General features: G+C 38.2%; 1 protein-coding gene across 3 annotated transcripts in view; it reads right to left on the bottom strand.

Annotated features, from left to right (window-relative positions):
* The window catches only part of MAPKAP1 (MAPK associated protein 1), a 161,162-nt gene that overhangs the window by 114,125 nt on the left and 26,277 nt on the right, over window positions 1-20,760 (bottom strand). For 2 of the 3 annotated variants that reach the window (XM_034793652.1, XM_034793651.1), the window contains exons 3-4: window positions 18,672-18,761; window positions 10,975-11,123 (exon numbers count right to left, since the gene is read on the bottom strand). In XM_034793652.1, coding sequence (XP_034649543.1) covers window positions 10,975-11,123; window positions 18,672-18,761 — 239 coding nt within the window. The remainder of the gene's footprint in view (window positions 1-10,974; window positions 11,124-18,671; window positions 18,762-20,760) is intronic. The other variant, XM_034793653.1, reaches the window with a different exon arrangement.

The raw sequence follows: 20,760 nt of genomic DNA on the forward strand, positions 1-20,760 counted from the left end.
ATTTTGACATGGCTCAAATTTTTAGTGACCATATTTTTTGGTCTTCTCTATTTTAAATTAGTAATAATCCTTAACATCTATTTTTTTCCAATGCACACAAATACATACTGATACTTCAGTTCCCGTTCAGAAGCACAATGAAGTAGGCTGCATTAAATCCTCTCTCCCTTCCACTCACCAGAAACAAACAAGAGGTGAAAGGTTCAAGTCAAAGTTTTATCCTCTATAGATATGGTTGTTACCCTTAAAAAGTCATTGTCATCCCAGTAAGGTGTAATACTGTTCTGAGATATTTTAACCATAGGAAAGTCTATAGAAATATGCAAATACTAGAGAGAGATAAATGTTGACATAAGCATATGTCCTTTACTTCCTAATATAATAATATTCATGTAGTATTTAACACACTGAATAGTATCTTCAGCAAAAAATAGTTTATTCTTTCTACATAATCTTATATCACATTTCCAAAGGGAAAAAAACAGAAAACCCCAGAATTGCAAGATAGGATTTAAATTCTTATTCTTGCACTGTGTAAAGGTCCTTCCCATTAAAGAAGGTAGTGAAATTTTATCCACAGCTATTGCTATTCATAAATCTTATATCTATTTTAATTCAATCTGGTTCTAGCCTCTGAGACGCTGCACCACAATTTGATTACTACAACCATACTTTTTAACTGCTGTCAGAAGAGACAGCGCCTTATATAAACATCTGCCAGAACACATGCCTGCTTTCTATCGCACCAGCTTTAAATCATACTATGGTGATGAATCTTTATCTGACACTAATACTTTTTAACTTCATAAGGACAATTAAAATGAATTGTAGCTAAATGCACACATAACAAATCAATATAATCCTTTGTTGCATACTAGCATATTTTGCACATCTTCAAACTTACTTTCAAGCATCATCTTATTTAGAAATTTTAAGTTTAACATAAAGCGTATTGGTATTAATAAAATGCTGTTTACATGATACTGCCAGGTATCAGCAGATTTAATATAATAGTGGAGTGAAAGTACTTTGGATCAAGAGGAATGAAGGGTCTATTTGAAGTGACTTCAAGGGCTGCAACTGGTTTTGCACAGAACCAGATCAGGGATTTCAAGGAAGGCATGTAATACAAGAATGCAGTCAAGTAAGGACATAATCATCCAACAATAGCTAAGGATACAAAAGTGAGGCTGGGGGAAGTGGGTCAAGGGGCCCCCAGGTTGGAAGTTAAGCAAACCAGATCCCCATTCACTTCACTCACATAAAGGAAGAATAGTTGGCTTTTAAGGAAGTGACGTTCTCGGAGCTGGGAGATAAAATTCATGACCCCAAACAGAAACTAGCGTGCAGGACTGCAGCACAACTCTCACGCTCACTCCTGCAGCCTATTGTCTGGAACACAAAGGCTGCCGATGCTACTCTGTGCCACTTGAGCCACTGAATCCACAGGGACATTGATCCCATAACATGGGATGCCGCTTCGTACCTAACCTGTCCTACGAGTGCACAAGGGAGTTGGCGGCTCCCCGAGTGACTATTTCATTGCAAAATTTACAATAGCTCTACACCTGGATGCATTGCGTCCTATGCATTAGGTTGCTCACTGCATATAGCCAGCAGGTGTTACATTTCCAGCACTCCTTTATCTTCTTTCAAATGGCTCCGCTGCACTAAGTAACAAAACAAGTTCTGAACTATTTTAATTAAGTATCAGCTGAGCTTAATATATTTTAATCAATATCTAGAACACACTAATGCTTGTTTCCAACTTTCAGTACACTGTTTAATTGATCCCTCTCCATAACAAACTTTACTGTATCGACGGGGTTAGGGAAATATTTAGGCACACTGATGGGCATCAGAATCAATTTCAGCTTTGACATAATGAAGAAGAAATCAGGCATCTCTTAATATAAGATTGTTCCAATAAAACCCAACAGCATGACTCACGTTAATTAATCACATTTCTAATACGAGAAAATGTATTTGAGAAAGTGATAACTTAAAAATTAATTGTTCAGTTTAAGAAACTGTATATTATGGTATGTGCACACACACACACATTAGGGGAATGTGTAACACTGCATGCAAGACTGTTTCTCAGTTTTTGAAGAATTGTTTCATTAGCTATACATTCCATGGGTGCTGAAAACTTCTTGATATACAGATTGTCTAGTACAACAGGGTCCTGACTGCAGGTAACCCTCATTGTGAAGTTCTCACAGAATTCTAGAGTAATGATCATGCATCTCTAGGATGGATTCAGAACTAAAAGGCAGCTTTTGAGCTGGTTTGAGCAAGAGATGGCAACAAACACGGAAATTCAAAGAAACCTCTTTCACACACCTGCTCTTCTGCAGCCAGCTGGCTCAGTATGGCTATTGTCTTGTCCTATCTTCTATGGGCTCCGTGCCCCCTCACCTTTTAAGAGAATGCTTTAATTGAGTTTAATGGAGTTTGGAGGCTCCATACAGTTTGCTTTGTCTTGATAGAGGCCTTCAGATAACCTGCACTTTGATTTTTAAAATGAGTCAGAAAAAGGATTAACAACATCAAGCATTTATAAGTGCTTTATCTCCAAAGTGCCTTACAAACATTACCTAATTAACCCTCAGCACCCCTGTGAGGGAGGTAAGAGGGCTTTAAATTAGCTGCCTAATGGCAGGAATTGCACAGCTTTCAAAGTGCTCTTACACTAAATCCTCCCCAAATAGGAAAACAATGCTCATGAATAGATGACTTCTTACGGCAGACTATATTTCTGTTCCTAGCAAGTGAATCCAAGAGTCCAGGGCAGGGGTAGGCAACCTATGGCACGCGTGCCGAAGACGGCACGCGAGCTGATTTTCAGTGGCACTCATACTGCCCGGGTCCTGGGCACCGGTCCGGGGGGCTCTGCATTTTAATTTAATTTTAAATGAAGCTTCTTAAACATTTTAAAAACCTTATTTCTTTATATACAACAATAGTTTAGTTATATATTATAGACTTATAGAAAGAGACCTTCTAAAAACATTAAAATGTATTACTGGCATGCAAAACTTTAAATTAGAGTGAATAAATGAAGACTCGGCACACCACTTCTGAAAGGTTGCCTACCCCTGGTCTAGGGGAAGAAGAGCCTGCCTGTCCTGCCAGAGTTAATGCAAAGCAACTCTAGTGGTTCTGTTCTAAACTGGGAGAGTTTGTTAGAGCCCCAAGTACACAAATCATATGGAAAGGGGGAATCTCAGAAAATCCAAGAGAAAAAAAGCAACAGAATATTGGAAACAAATTGCCAAAGTTTAGAAAATATACTACACATACATATGCAGTGCATACACATTTGTACAATAGACACATATATTATTATATATGCACACAACTGTTACCTATTAATTAAATTCAGCAATATGTATTCCAGTCATTACTAAGGATTAATGAATTTATACTGTACAATGAGGTAGGATGTCACCAACAGGTTTGAAGCCAAGCACACTGTTATTAACGACGTATTAGAACCGAAGTGATCATAGCAAGAAGAATCAGATGAAGCAGCGTCTTATTTGTACAATTCTGCACCGGAACGTGACCATACCTAGATGTGCTACACCACTTGCCTTCAGCATGTGAATTACTAGAGGAGAGAAAAAGAAGGTGGAAGGGCAAACAGCAACCTGATGGGAAAGTATTTACATACAGAATAGTGGGGCAGCTTTGTAATAGGAAAACTTATGAAAACGTGGGAAATACAAGAGAGGCAAAAGCAGTTTCCAGCTGCAGAAGAGCAAAAAACGTATTGGCAGTTCTAAATGGTCTTGTGAAAGGCTTGAGGGAGATATTATTGTAGAAAATTCTGCAGTGAGCATCTTCTGAAGCTGAAGAATCTGGCCTGTTCAGAGAGCACCATACCACAAAATAGGAGATTCGGAATAGTTTTTGTATATATAATTAACAAAATACACTTCTACCCCAATATAACGCAACCCAATATAACACGAATTCGGATATAACAAGGTAAAGCAGTGCTCTAGGAGGGGGGTCTGCGCACTCTGGCAGATCAAAGCAAGTTCGATATAACGCGGTTTCACTTATAACGCGGTAAGATTTTTTGGCTCCCGAGGACAGCGTTATATCAGGGTAGAGGTGTATCTTTCTACTAGCCACTATGCCAGATCTCATATTATAACATATACCTGGTATAGACAAAATGCAAACATATTCTAAAATCAACTTAATTGAACACTGTAGATATGAAAGGCAATATTGATTAAAACGATAACATAATAAAAACCCTATATATTTAGGATTTGTTCGCTTTTACTGTTCTATGATAATGGTAGCTAAACAACTGAAGTTGTAGAATAAGTAAATGGTGAAATACAAACTATGCAAGCTACACCTGCTAAATCAAAGCAAAATATTCAGAATACAGGTGTGAAACATTTTACTTAGCCTATGGGCACTGAGTTTTTAAACCCGGATTCATAATTTAGATATTTTCAGTATTAATAGCTGTACTGCCTCTTTTAAAAGTTCTTTATCTACTTTCTTTGAGTAAAGCTATTTAATATTGGTGATTGTGGAAAACATTTGTTCATAATTATCCAGACATACACTGGAACAAGACTGAAACAGCAGCAGCATGCAAAAATGTATTTAAGGACTATCATCCCAAAATGCTGCTAAAAGCTATTAACCAGTACGTGTTAATTGCCACAGCATTCATATTAATTTTCACTTCAGGCCCGACATTGTGGAATATTTCCCTTGATACATTTTAAACAAAGTTTAATTTAAGGAACTGCTTCTATCAACACTTATGAAAATTAACAGCCAAGCAATTAGCACTCATGAATTATCCCTTCCCCCCTGCTTTCTACTGCTTCTTTGTAAAAACAGTTACTAAAGGAGGAGTTGTTGGGTTTTTAATAAGTTACCACAATCACATTCACAAAGAACCTTGCTGTATTACAAAAAGGCCCCAATCCTCAAGATATGTTTTTCAGCACCTGTCCAGACAGGACAGACTCTCTGCTTTTATTTTATTTGCAGTGTGTGCAGCCATATTGGTCCCAGGATATTAGAGAGACCCGGTGGGTGAGGTAATATCTTTTATTGGACCAGATTCTGTTGGTGGAAGGGACAACTTTCGAGCTACACAGAAATCTTCTTCAGGTCACTTCCCTTCCACCAACAGGCACATAAGAGATCAGTGAAGCTAAAATATTTCCTTCATTCTGATTTCTATCTTGTGATTAATGTCAGAGAAGCTAAAGTGCAATTGGAGGACTGCAGTATTTTCTCTGGGCACAGAAAAGGCATTTAAGCCCTGTGTTTCTAGATTATTCTAGAGGTAAGCAGACTTTTAGCTAGATCATTAGATTCCCACTTCCCCATTGACTATTTTAAACATATTGAACATCTGTTCCTGCTTTGATTTTTCCATAGCACTTTTGTGTTTGATGACATTATTTTGAGGACAAAGGGCCTGATTTTTGCACCACTTAGGCAACAGGCATCTCATAGAAATAAATTTGACAGAAGTGCGTCTTGTCAACATTTCACTAGCTACCAACTTTTCAAGAAGGTTAGCAATGATTTAGGAGAGAAGTTGAATGTGGACTTACTTTAGGGATAATACCCAGGAGTGCCAGGGAGAGACCTCTGCAGTGGTCATACATTCTACTTACAAGTCTATCACAAAGCTCATCATTTTATTTATAGTCAGAGACCTTGCTATCCTTGTCACTTGAAAGCACCTTGTTAACATTCTTCCTTTTAGTGTAGATAGCCACCCAACTAAACAGCTCTGAAACTAATACTGTACTAGGTAAGTACCTTTGGTGGTTAAGTCTCTGGGCAATCATTCATTCCCACAAGCTATGGTTTGAAAATAAATATTCCCTGTGTCTATACAGCTTTTTATCAGAATATCTTAAGTACTTTATAAATATTAATAAAGATAGGCAAGCAGTATAGCTCCATTTTATAGATGAAGAAACTGAGGCACAGGGGGATTAAATCCCCAATCCTGCAATGGGAGTTTACCCATGTGGAGCACATTTCAGGATTGCAGTCTAAATCATGTATCCAAGAGCATGCAAAACCTGTGGCAGGAACTGGGAACAGATCTTAATTTCCTAACTCCCAGTCCCATGCCTTAACCACAAGGCCACCAATCCTCCCTTATGCTGCTGTCTATGCCATGGGTTGGAAAACTATTTTAAAGTAAGCCTTGTTTTCTCCCTGTTAACATCCAGAAAGTGAAAGGATCAACAAACCACAAAAAACGATCTTTAAAAAACCTGATGGCAGAGAATAAATCTAACACTTCTTGAGTGTGTCATCTGTCATTAGAGTGCGTAAATTAATTATTAGGCTTGCAGTAAAATCAATTTGGCTGCCAATTTCTGGTACCTTAATATAATTTCCTATATACAAATTACAACTGGATAGAGTACAAGGGGTCAAAGGTCTCTAGCGTCACCAGATTTGCATCAGCCCAGTTTACCATTACATATTAAACAAAGACAGTGTATGTGAATGACTGACACACAGCTGCAGCTATCTGCTGGCTGTTGGGGCTACAAGTTTGTCAAGAGAAATGGATTTTAAGAGAAAACTGAAAGGTTTAGACAATGTCTGCTACCCCATTTGGCTGGGTAAAGTAAACATATAGTTTGCCCTGCCTTTTATTTATTTATTGTAAAAAGGGAGTACTGTATTTTAGTGTATGTGAAACTACCAGTTATTCAATTTGGCTGTGTGACAAGGGTTCCCAGAACTCTTGTGTGAGCTGATCATAATGCTTCCATTGTGGGTGTATTTTAGAAGCTGTATTTTCTAATTTATTTTTGATAATTCAATAGACGGATCAAAACAACAGGAAGACATTAGAGTGCTTTAAAATGTTATTATTTCATAAACATACAGAAGTGATTATGAAACAGACACTAAGTCTGACAGAACACACCTGGAAAAATTGAGAGATTTAACAGAGTGGCATGTTTAATATTATAGAATTTAATGCTTTCCTATTTTTAACTGATTTTCTTAAAATAATACATTCATTAAACAAAAACCTCACTAAAGAAGATTTTATTTCATTTAAATTTATTTATGAAGGCATATTCATGATTAGAATTAAAATATTCAGAGTTAACATGAGTTCTCACACACACACACACACACACACACACACACACACTCTCTCACATCTTGGATAGAGTGGCTGATTTGCTTTTCTTTTTGTTTGCCAGTGATCCACAAAAAGTATTTTATTCAAACAGAAAATCTACATTACAATAATTTTTAAAATTTTTAAATCAAAGCCTTAGTAATAATCTTAAAGAGGATTTTAGAGACGCTCGTGTCTCTTGAGTAAATACATAATTAAGTAGGGTTTTTTAAAACATGTTTAATTAGGCCCCAAGTCCCTCCTTATCCACCCTTCTCTCCCCAATTATGTATCATTTTCCCAAGAGACATGAGTAGCTCAGTTAATTATGTAAATAAGATGTGCACTATTCCCAGGAAAAGAGTAATAAATATTTGTGAAAAAGATACTGCTCATCTCTTATCAGTTAAAAAAATATTTCAATACCAAAGAGTATTGGTCCTACCTACAAAATTTCATTAAAAATACTCATATTTGCCATAGAATAATAAAAAAGCTACATGTTTATAATTTCAAATTACTATTTAAAAAGTACAGCAAAACTGAAGAAAAGCTAACTAGGTAAAGTAATTCACTACTGAACTATAATAGCTGTACTACGGCTCAACTGGGATGTAGGGTTGTTGTTATTGTGTTTTTTAAAATAGGTAATACATACGAAGCCTGGAAGAAAGGGTTTTATAATCAAAATGCTGACACAAACTTACACACTGTGGTACAAACAAACAATGCTGCTATAACTAATATAATCCAATTATGCATTCACAAAATGCTAATTTGATTATTTTGCAGTGTTATTTGAATAGGCATTTTAATTTCTAGGATAAAAAAAGGCTTGACTGAAATATAATTCTCTATTAATCACCAAGGTGTCAGTGCATATCATATTGATACATTTCAAAATGATTATAAAAATGACTAATATGTACAGTACAATTTCCTTCAAATGTTACTGATTTTCATTACACATCTGCCAAATGTATCAATGTTAAATAGATGAAAATAAGATTTTAATTCTAGTCAGCTGTAATACATACTAAATCAGAAAAAAAAGTAGTGGGGGTTAGGAAGTTGAGGAGGAGTAATTTTTCCATTCCCCAACTTCCCAAGCCCCCCAGCCCCCCATATTTAGCTCAAGTTTTGCTCAAGCTTTTACAGGTTACAAAATTTCAACCTTTGTGAATGAGGATAATTTCCTCTAGGCCAGATTTGGTTTTTTTTAAATCTCCTCTGTACACAATAGCTATAGGAAGTATATCCTAAAAAGTTCATAACTCTTTGGCAAATCAGAATCCAGTGACTCAGGAACACCAAAATATGAACTGCAGAAAAAGAAGGCCATCCTGCTACTGTTGGCAGCAAGGCACCAAGTAATTATGCCAGAAATAATTCTCTCAAACGCAGAGTTTGCACTAATTAATGCAATACTAATAAATGCAACATAACATATAAACAGGCAGTTTATGCTCTACAGATACTATGGTCTAAGAGCTACAACTCCACTAAGAATTTTATAATACTACCTCTCTACATATGTCTAATCAAATTACATGTCTGATTTTCTATGTTAAAAACACCTGACAGAAAGCGAAGATTTCCCACCAAAACAGCAGTGAAGCTCATACTTGATACTCCCACTGAAGTCCCCACAAACTAATCCAGCAGAAAATAGAGCTACACTGCCACCTGTAATTTTTTCAGCACACTATGACACCGCCCTATGATCCTAATGTTTATATTTTTTCAGCTTTCCAGGGTTTATAATAGACATGAAGTGATAAAAGCTGAGTGTAGCCTTGCACACAGAAGAGGCAATTCTTGATTTAGTTCTAGGTAACACATGGTAGTTCACAACGTAATTGTATTTGAATAACTAAGCTGACCTTCCAGGCATGCTGCAAAGCCTGACTATTTGAGCTGGCACTGTGGCGGGAGTAAGGTGGTTGGGGGGAAGATTTCTGTCTTGTGGGGAATGGGATTTTTAAGATACATTGGTTTGCTGACTGTTGATTAGGTGAGGGTTACTGTGTAAAAGAAGTGCTGTTGTGTTGGGTGATTTATATTTTGCATTCCTTATGGTACTGTTTTTAAATGTACGTCAAATGGCACCGAGAGTCTTGGATGGATGCCCTTTGAGGGTGAAGAAGTGGGCTGTAGTCCACGAAAGCTTATGCTCTAATGAATTTGTTAGTCTCTAAGGTGCCACAAGTACTCCTCCTGTTCTTTTTGAGGGTGAAGTACTTTCAGTCAAAATCTAAATAAATATTTATATTGGGGTCACTAATCCTTAAGGTTGTCATTCTTGGGGAAAGAATCAGAAAAGACTAGCATTGTGACACAACTTCAATAGGGGTTTGGGATGTGTGGATGTGCAGATACTCTGACAAGCAAAGCAACTAGTCAAAGACTCTAGACTGGATTAGATGGACCTCTGGGATGATCCATTATGGCATCGCCTATGTTTCTGTCTGGCAAATGGTCTGTACATTACCAATGAATCAATGAACATTTCTGAAGGTACTACAGGGATAGAAATTGCTGCTCCACAACATTGGAAAGATAGATGTCCTTGCCTGATGAATAAAGTGTTGTACGAGCTCCAGGGGATTGAAAGATATAAACCTTAAAATTGCATAATATTGATCAATTTACTTTCCACTCACACCCAAATGCAGTTCCAACCAGGCTTCAACAGCAGCTCTCTCAGAAATGGCTACAGCTAGACCCAATGCTCTTCAGCCCCTCTGACTACTTGGGATTAGAGGCAACAGACACAACGTACAGATCCTGCCAAAGCTGAAGTTGATGGTTCTGGAAGATTTTTCAATCTCTGTCAGCCATTTGGGCCCTATTCTAAACTCAGATCCCACTGACTAAACTAAAGTCAGAGAAGTACCACGAGAACATCTGTTCCAGTGAGATTTCTACCAGCACTCTCCCTTCAACCCCAGGTCCTCCTGCCCTATTTGCCACTGCAGACTCTGGGAAGTGGGAACCTTCCAGGGGGGAAAGAAAGTATTGTCAACAGATGCTGATGCTACCCCCATCCCAGCCAATACAGACCTTCATGAGGGTGGGAGAGAAGGGAAAGATAGCAGCACACAGACCCACTTCGAGCTGGTCTGCCAGCTGCCAGAGACCCTTGTGCAGCTGGCAGCAGGAAGAGAAGGGCACTAGCCTGGGACTTGGGGAGACCAGGGTGCTATTTTCTGTTCCGCCACAGGACTTCGGTGGGACTTTCAGCAAGTCACTTTGTCTTTGTGCCTCAGTTTCCTCTCGCTAAATTGGGGGTGATAGCACTTACTACTTCACAGGGGTGCTGTGAGGATAAACACACCAAAAATTGTGAGCTGCTCAGATACTATGAGGGTAGGGCTAGATTTACTAGAGAGAAACTCTGTGCAATGCAACAGACTATTGATATCCATGGACACACCAATAGTCGAGTAGGGATAAGATGCCTAAGACTCAGTTGTACTAAACATTTTACTTAAAGCACCACATGCTGAAGGACGGACACAAGTCCATGATATAACCTTCCAGTACTAGGGCAGAGCATACATACCATTTATTATATATTTTCATTTGGCTCCTATTGCTATTGCCTCTGGGAACCATTACAATTAAAGAGAAAGACAAAGAGAAACAAGTTTTAGAATAGCCAGTTTAAAATAATGAACTGTAGGGCAATTGTGATGTTTAATTAAAGCCCAAACAAATATCTACACATTGCATTGTCATCAGAGCAGACAGAGCAACCTAACTTTCGATCAGAAGCCAGCTCTAAGTAAGAGGAAAATGTTTGGGTCACTTACCTTGCCATCAAATTTTGAGTACTCATTGAAAGGGTTGTTCAACTGCAGTGGGCACTGTTCAAGTCGCACAGACAGTAACGACTGCTTCCCAGAATGTGGAGACTTTACTCTGAAATTCTTTTTTTCGAACAGCGAGCTTAGCTCCTCTGCTGCGATTCAAAAAAAAAAGCATTTGCATTACCACATGCAAAAAGGATACTGTTTACCTTGGAGAAGAAATGAATCAGAGGGGAGACCATAAAAATTATATAAAACAATGAACAGTCTAAAGAAGATAGACTGGGAGTTTCTATTCACCTTGTCTCATAACAAAAGAACAAGGGGACACAATGAAACTGAAAAGTGCCAAATTCAAAGCTGAAAGCTTCTGTGTACAATTAACCGGTAGATGTCATTGCTACAAGAGCTTATTGGGATTAAAAAGGGATTAGACATTTCTTTTTCTCCTCCCATCCCTCATCCATCTTTTCTATATAGACTGTAAACTCTATGCAACAGGAACCAACTCTCACTATAGGTTTGTACTGTGCCTAGCGCAATGGAGTGCTGATCTTGATTAGGATCTTTAAGCACTACTGTAATATAATTAAGAATAATATGGATATCAAGAATACCCAGAGTTATAATCATCACTACCATGACAAATCCCAAAAGGATGTGTCCTCCTTGCAGATTGAGCACCACTCGAATCTCTCTCTGGCCAGGTGCTTAAGGTCACAGACATGTAGCGGCATTCTTAGATCCACACGCTTCAGAATTCGTTGGTCTTCTATTCTAATAATACATTCATACCAGTGCTTATGGAGGGTAGTTGCTGGCTTTAGCTTCAGAGATCCTCATTTCAGATCAGGGCTTTGGAGTGGAGCCCGGAACAGCTCTGGAGCAGTGGAGCTGCAGGTTTTTGCCTGGAGCTGGAGCAGAGCCGGAGCACAGCTCCAAAGCCCTGTTTCAGATCTTGTCCTGCTTTTGATACGGAGCAGCTGACCAAGATGATGAGAATCAAAAATGTCGATCCAATATACTTCAGTCTTCCACAGCACCTATGTTTCACTTCCATACAATGAAGCTGATATAACTGAAGTTCTACAGATTTGCAGCTTTATAGCAAGCTTAATGTCAAGACGTTTCTGTGATGTTGCACTCCATATGTTTTATGAAAATATGCTTATGAATGTGAATATAATGTAACTGGAATATGGTTTTTGCAAAAGGTCTCTTGTAAGGTATCATAACAAAGGTTATAACCTCCTGAATATATTCCTCCTATTTGTATGTATGTATCATTCTTGTATCTGAAGCTAGAAATATGAAGAATAATTCTGAGGTCCTATTGTGTGGGCCATTAATGGTGGCTTAGAATCTTGATGGCTCCCATTGACTAGGGCAATTGGTTGTGAATGGGTTTGTTTACCTTCCTGTGTATCTGTGGGCCAGCTCGTGGGCAATGAAGAATGAGGTCTCACAGGGACATATTACCATGTCACCTGATGCTGAAATCCATCTTAAATCTGGTACTTTTCCATTTAGAAGGAGGGGTGGGGACTCAGACAAAAGATTCACGCCTTGTGCCAAAGCTATAAGAGGGGGTAGAACAGGACAAAGGGGGCCAGCCATGAGAAAGCCCCTGCTTAACACCTAAGATGGCTGCTGGAACTAACAAGGACTGTACCAGAGGAAAGGATTGGGCCCAGACTAGGAAGGAGTCTAGTCTGTGAAAGAAGTTTATTGGACCACCTCTGGGGGTGAGATACTATCTGTAATCAGTTTCTTAATGTATTAGGCTTAGACTTGTGTGTTTTTGCTTTATTTTGCTTGATGTCTTACTTTGTTTTGTCTGTTATTACTTGAAACCACTTAAATACTACTTTTATACTTAATAAAATCACTTTTGTTTATTAATGAACCCAGAGTAAGTGATTAATATCTGGGGGAGCAAACTGCTGTGCATATCTATCAGTGTTATAGAGGGTGGACAATTTAGGAGTTTACACTGTATAAGCTTTATACAGAGTAAAATGGATTTATTTGGGGGTTGGATCCCATTGGGAGCTGGTGTCTGGGTGCTGGAGTCAGGTAACCTGCGGAGCTGTTTTCACTTAAAGTCTGCAGCTTTGGGGATGTGGCCCGGACCCTGGGTCTGTGCTGCAGCAGACTAGCGTGTCTGGCTCAACAAGGCAGGGTTCTGGAAGTCCCAAAATGGCAGGGAAAACGGGCTCAAAGGTAATCTTGGCACATCAAGTGACAGTGCCAAGGGCGTCTCTGTAACCAAACCTGTCACATTTTAACAGAGGCCGCTGAAGGGCCTGAAGCATGGCAATATATACAAGTGTGTCCACATCTTTTGAGCATCCTCTAGCACTGTCTAGGATGCTGCCCAAATATTTGAAAGTTGCCCCCTTTGTAGTCTAGATAGGTGAATATCGAGCTGGCTGTAATCTGGAGCTGGAGGCTGCTTGATGGTAATGGCTAGAGACTTAGCTTTATTCAGAGTTATAATAGTAAATATTAAAAAATAAACAAGAGTTTTGGAAGAGATATTAATTTTTTGCTTCTGGGTTTAATACCACATCTAACTATTAGGGGTTAAAAGGAAACACTCTTGGGGCAAGTTATCCCATCAAGGTTAACTACAGGGTTCCTTGCACCTCCTCTGAAGCATCTAGGACTGGCACTATTGGTGACAAGATACTAGACTAATCCAGTGTGGCAATTCCTACGTCCATGTACTTCCCCTTTTCAAGTAAGCTGCCTTGCGTGGATCTCATCTGGAAAAATAAGGCCTGATAATACCATGCTTGAGCAACAAGCATCCTGGGTCACAAGGAAGTACAGTATTGTGATAATAAGGGCAATAATGAAGTTAATGTGCAAGTTAGTGGGGCATAAGAAGCCTGTTATAATGCTGTTTGGTATAATAGCAGGATTGTCAGCAAGAGTTTAAACCCAAATTTATGGAAATTGATTTTCTTTTAATAAAGGGAGGGTCCTAATGTTAAAAGGACTCTACAGAATCAGGATGGATGAATGTAGCTCAGAGCCTGTAGCGTTTAGCCTACTAGAATCAATGGGTCTCATTCTCTAGTACAAGTGACTGAAACTGGACAAGTTTGCTCCACATCTGCTCTTGGAGCAAACCACCCCAAACTCAATCAATCACTATCTGAGAATCAGCATCAATCCACCTAAACTGTCTACACTCTGTTCTTTATTCATACATTTGGATAGTCCCAAAGATTTACATGCTGCCAATACAGAGAACAAAGAGTTACTGAAGTCAATGCTTCAGGGAGGCAGTTCATTTTTTGAATTGTGAAGTTAAAACCTGTCGAACTGTAACTAGTCACAAACTCAGTTTTATTTTTATCCATCAGATTACCTGAAAGTTCAAACAGTTGACAATGGTGGTATAGACTAAAAGATACCCAATAGGTTAGAACAAGATATAAATTAATCCAGAAGAGCATGATTAAATCTTGTCTTTAATTATGGGAACTTAAACTCCATAACGTATTCTGTTTGTACAACAGGCTTGTTTTAGTTTTTAAAAATTCTTATTTGCCATTATGTTAGAGTAGTGCTGTGAGCTGTAATTTCTTGTGCCTTTGGAAAACACTTTGTCTCCTGGAGTTCTGTCTAATGATTTCATTGGTTCAACTGAGAAAGCAGGTGTTTTACTTGCTTGTGTGTTTCTTAGGCCTTGGCTACACGGGCGGTGTACAGCGCTGCAACTTGCTGCGCTCAGGGGCTCTCTCAGTTGAACCAATGGGCTATAACAATGTTATGAAAGCGAAGGTTAAGAAAAGAGTGTCTGTACATCTGGGTAGAGTGCTTAGATTATCCACAAATACAAAGTTTTTAAAGTCGTAAGATACATATAGTGCATAATCAGCAATAACCCAAATTTAGGTGAATACATTTAAGAATACGGTTTAGATACAGGGGAGTCGCATCTTATGCGGGGGTTAGGGTCTAAAGTCTACGCGATTTTCACCTTACGCGCTTAGTCAAACGCTCATTGAGTGGAATGGCGGGCGGAATCGCCCACACTACAGGTACAGTATTTAAATTGCTATTTTTCTCTTTTTTGTTTTGTTTTGCCGAGCACGTATAGTTAGAATTGTGTAAGTTAAATGCGTCTATGATGCGACTCCACTGCACAAAATTTTAGCCATCTGGAAACTGACGATTTTGAAGCCTACTTTCCCTTTGACACCAGATGATGAAACACAAACACAATATTTGTCTTTCTGAACTGCGCTGTGTGGTGAATATATACTTTGAGAGCTCTGTGGACATCCAAAATATGCCAGAGTTTCATTTTGGGATGCAAGGAACTGGCCAGGAGGATGGAAAGACAATTTTCTGTGCTCAACAGAGCCTGGTATGAAGACAGAGTTGATTCTGAGTACCACTTTATCTTTATGAAAGGTACAGTACTAAGGTTACTGGGAAAAAAACTCCCAATTCTCACCCTGAGGGCTGAATTGACTGCTATCAACAAGAACACTGTAATGGTTAGAAAATGAGACACCTTCAGGAGTGGTTCAAATGGAGGGTCTGTAATGGCCCTGGGAACCAGGTTAAGATCCCAAGAAAGGACTTTGTGTGCTTCAGGAGGATGTAGAAGAAATGCTGTTCTCAAAAAATGTTGGACATTTGGGTAGGAAGAAATTCACTACTTCCCTGCTTCACTAAGGATGCTAGACAAAGCAGCAACTTGACCTCTGACTGTCTGAAATGCCAGGCCCAGTCCGAGTCAATCTTGAAGAAATTCAAGAATCCATGGTACTGAGGTAGATGTAGTAGTAAGGCTTTTATCCTAGAACCAAAACGTAAACCTCAAGCAGGCCCCTAAATAGACAGACTGAGTTAGTAGATTTCTTTCTGGAAGCTAAAAGTATGGACATTTCCTCTTAGGAATAACCCAGGAGCTGGAGACGACAACCTGATGCTTTCCCAATCTTTTGGGTGTGGCTAGAATTCCTTACCATACCACTACTCCTTCCCAGGATGCATGAGAAGGGATATATAGCTATAGCATGTCTAGGGCATCTGCAGACTTCATACTCGTAGTTTACTATGCTCAGTACACTCTTGCCTGAAAGAGACTATCCTCTCTGGGAGGGTTTTTGTTTTGTTTTTTAAATACATATTTGACTATTAAGTCTCTAACTCTGGCCTCCTTCTCCTAATGAGAAAGAATTCCCTGTGTGGATGTTCAGGCCCAGAGGAATCAGCATATGTCTATGGCCTGGATTTTTCTGTGTTTATCTCTCATGCTGTGTTCTGAAAGTGAGCAGGGGAACCCAGCACTGAGGATTATCCTCCATGCTGCACACCGCAGATTTATGCCACTTGAGGGAAAGAGATTTCATTTTGTGCCTTTTAGAACGTCTTCTAAAGGAGACTGTGGAGAGAAAGGGAAACCCCTGTACTGATAAAGCCAAAGCTTGGAGATTTTTGTTTTTTTGTTTTGTTTTTTTGCTCTGCAGCAGGGAAAAATGGGACTTCCTGACTGCATCTGAAGTCTCAAAAAAACTGGAGAACTTTCTTTGGGGAGGAGCCACACCTCCCCTGCTAATAATTGATAGGTTTGGTCCACCTCCAAGGCTGCATGGAGCAGAGACCCCTCCAGCGTCTTAGATCTGTGGTCCAGGAATGAGACAACAGAACTAGCTGGAATAAAGCAAGAGCTTGGGAATCTATTGTCCATTTCAATGCACAGAAACATCAAGCAATATGGTTAGGGACAAGAAACAAGAAGAAAGGATTATATCGTCAGTGGTCAAAAGCTACAAAACACTGAGCAGAAGGAGTTGGAGGTTATGGAAGATTAAATTTTAAAACCTTCAATATAATGCTTAACAGAGTAAAAAGGCAAAAACATTTTAGGATGCATTAACAGAGGTATCAAACATATGCTGTAACTCTGTATAGGGGATTAGTGCAACCATGTTTGGAATCCTGTGAGCAGGTCTGTTCACTCTCGTATGCAAAAGATATTATAGAACTGGAGAAGGTCCTACAAAGGGCAGCCAGAAAAATACAGGGACCTAGGCACAGAGATTATGTAGAGATCACATTAAGATATATACAAATTTTGAAAGAAGCAGGCATGATAGACCATACAAGATTTTCAGTTTGTGTCAAATACAACAGAAACAAACATCAGTTTATGCTAGAAAATAAAATAATTGGCATGGAATTTTTTAAATTCCATACGTTACCATTTAAGCACCACAGTATAGCAATAAGAAATGCTAAATTATAAATTACAAAAGGAAGTAATAGGTATTTACAGGGAAAATATTAGTTATAACTACTGGCTCCAAGAAAAGATAAAAACCTCAAATGGCATTTCTGGCTTCATTTCATTCTAAAGTTTCCTGAGTTCATATGCTTAAGCAGAGCTACATTAAAAGCAAGAGCCATCTTTCAATAACATTAATGGTTTGAAGAAGTGAGGGAAGAGTGAGTTTAGAAGCCCCAAAAGCTTAAAACCCCATGAAGACAAAACTAATATTTTCATAATACTTCTCTTATGCTTTTTTCCCCCTTAAGCTTTCCTCCTTACCTAGAAAACCGACTGAGAGGACTTTTAAAATTTGTAAATATAACCTTTAAAAAAATATTTCACCCCACACACATTCATCCATAACATCCAAGGCCACTTGAAATAGGTCATGCATCCTATCACTTGTTTGAAAATAGTGGTCTTCCATTTGCAAGGTAAAAAGAACAGGAGTACTTGTGGCACCTTAGAGACTAACAAATTTATTAGAGCATAAGCTTTCGTGGGCTACAGCCCACTTCTTCGGCTGTAGCCCACGAAAGCTTATGCTCCAATAAATTTGTTAGTCTCTAAGGTGCCACAAGTACTCCTGTTCTTTTTGCGGATACAGATTAACACGGCTGCTACTCTGAAATTTGGAAGGTAGATACTCTAATCAACTTTGATCGGTTGCAAGGAGAGTGTCAAGGCTTGTCAGTTATTTGTTTTGTTATACACCACCTCCCATGCAAAAAATTGCAGAACACAATTTCACTGTCTTTGATGTTTATTCATCAAGCTAAGAGGAGCCTCAGGGTATGTCTACTCTACAAGTTCTAGAGCGGCACAGCTGTCACGCTGCAGCTATGCTGCTGTAGTGTAGACACTTGCTACATCACTGGAAGGGGATTTTACATCTCTGTAGTAAATCCACTCAAGAGGCAGTAGCTAGGTTGATGGGAGAATTCTTCTGTCGACTTAGTTGAGTTTATACCAGGGCTTAGGCTGGCTTAACTACATCTCTCATAGGTTATATTTTTCACATCACTGAGCAAATTAGATCGGTTGACCTAAATTTTGTGTGTAGACACAAGATAAACAGTGATGTTACAAACTGCCAGGATCTGCAAGCACTGTATTAACAATGTTTCTTAAAACACCCTAATTTATTTAAACTTCAATCAACTACAGTAGCTTGATTTCTTGATTTTTCTTTAATCAATGTAAATCAATAGAAGTGGGCATGTGGTGGTTGAAAACTATGGGGAAAACACAGGTCAGAATAGGAGGTGGTCAGAATCCTTCACAATATTTCCTCTGTGTTTTGGAAGTTTTTAAGTGAGGTTTATAAACTGAAAATTCTGTAAATGAATATTAAGTAAACTCAACAATTAAAAATATAAAGAAAATAGATGTTTCTTTTTACCTGAACAAGAAGCATTTCTCTCTTTCCACTGAACGTTTTTGCATTTTATTTGATTTTGTCTCTCTTTTCGTAGTCGTTCTAGTCTCTGAGCTTGAAAAGAAATATTATTACTATAAGTTTGTCAATGGAAGTTTACTATAAACAAAGACATAATTAACTACCTTTATATGAATAAAGATGTTTTATACCGCATATGTAGGAGGGAAAGTCATAAAATTTTAAAGGTGGCACCCCTGAAAAGCAAATACCAACAAAAACATGAAAGTGTTCTTGATTTATAATTGAAATTAGAGGATATAAAACATTAATAGAGATCATAAAGATAGTATTAACATGGAAGAGAATAATAAAATGTGAAAACTTCTGTGATTAATATGACATTTCATTATATAAATCATTAATAACGGTCTTAAAGGAATTTTAATGCACAAATGAACTCAAGTGAATATTACATTACAGGAATAAAATTACTGTTATGAATTACTCTACCCGTTTCAAAAATTAAAGATAAATGAACTCAGACTAGACTATTAAAGTTTTAAATATAAAATCCTTTATCTAAAAATCATGAAAATTATAAAATGTCAAAGCTATATAAATTAGCATAGCTTTTTCTTCAGTGTGCTGAAACAGTTTATAGGTAGTAAAATAAATGATTTGTATCTTCACAACATTAGTCAAATCTTAAAATGAATATAATATTTCTTTACATATTTTGATTCCATCTCCAAAATAGGGCTTGAAAATAAGGCTCAAACAGTTAAAATATCAAGCAACTCGGACTCCCAGATCTCCTCTTTCCTGAAATTCACTTATTGTTAACACCAGATTTATCTCAGGAGACAAACTGTCAACTAAATAATCTGGTAGAAGCTACCCCGAGAAACCAACCACCAGAAATAATCACTGCAGTAAACTCACCATTACCAGTAAGAAAGTAAACTAGATGGGCAAGTAGAAGTAAAAATTTTGGTCATTTGAGAAAACACAATTTGCTGGATATATTAACAATTTTGATGTATTGTGATCATTTATTAACTAAAATGGCCTCTTAAAGGAGATTTTAAAATACTAAATTACTCTGACAATTCCTGTCCACTTTCACCAATAAAAAAAAATACACTGATAAATACATTCTATCCCTTCTTTATACTTAGAGCTGCATTCAAGATGCAAATGTTGGCTCAGCAGTCAAACATTTTATCAAGTATCAGAACTCTTAGCCAAAGCATTGATTTAAAAAGTTGTTGATACTTTACTTATAATATCTAAAAAAGTAACTGACTAAAGTGTGAAAGAGTACTGGAAACATCTCTGCCTGTAACTGTAAACATGAAGCAAGATGTTCTTCCATTGTGAGAGTTTAGTTTTAAAAACTGAAGCCATTTTCTTCTAATTTATTATTCTACCTATAGTTCTAAATCAATTTTTTATTTGGGCCACATTAAGCATCACTCTCTCAAAACCTGCTCTCCTCCAAAGAGAAATATAAAATCTCTCTGGTAAATATAGCTATATTTGGAATAGCTTTTTCAGTTTTTTAAATTATCTTCTGGTTTCCCTAAAACCAATGGGAAAGGGAAGAAATGGGGAAACCAGGAAACGTAGCATTTCTTTTAATATTGCTGTAATTAATAACAGGTCAATTTCTTACATAAGGGAAGCTACTCGTCCAAGTGCCTGGGGCCCTTCTAAGGGCAAATGCATCACTTTAAGCCTGACATGCCCCTCTGTGGGGAGAGGGCAGGGTGGCTATGTATTAAAGAGGGTTTTGCGCCATCCTCTTAAGACCTGCAGTGTGCCCATGAACTGCAGTGTATGAATTCCATCTTCCCGAATGGAATCTTCCATCTTTGTGGGATTCCTCTCACAAAGCCTTAGGCCTTGTCTACACTACGAGAGTAGTTCGAATTTACTTGCATCGAATTTTTGGAATCGATATTGCAAAGTCGAACGTCTGTGTCCACACTAAGGACAGTAATTCGACTTTGTGAGTCCACACTAACGGTGAAAGCGTCGACATTCGAAGCAGTGCACTGTGGTCAGCTATCCCACAGTTCCCGCAGTCCCCTCTGCCCATTGGAATTCT

This window comes from Trachemys scripta, chromosome 17 (genome assembly GCF_013100865.1).
Source record: "Trachemys scripta elegans isolate TJP31775 chromosome 17, CAS_Tse_1.0, whole genome shotgun sequence".
NCBI lineage: Eukaryota > Metazoa > Chordata > Testudines > Emydidae > Trachemys > Trachemys scripta.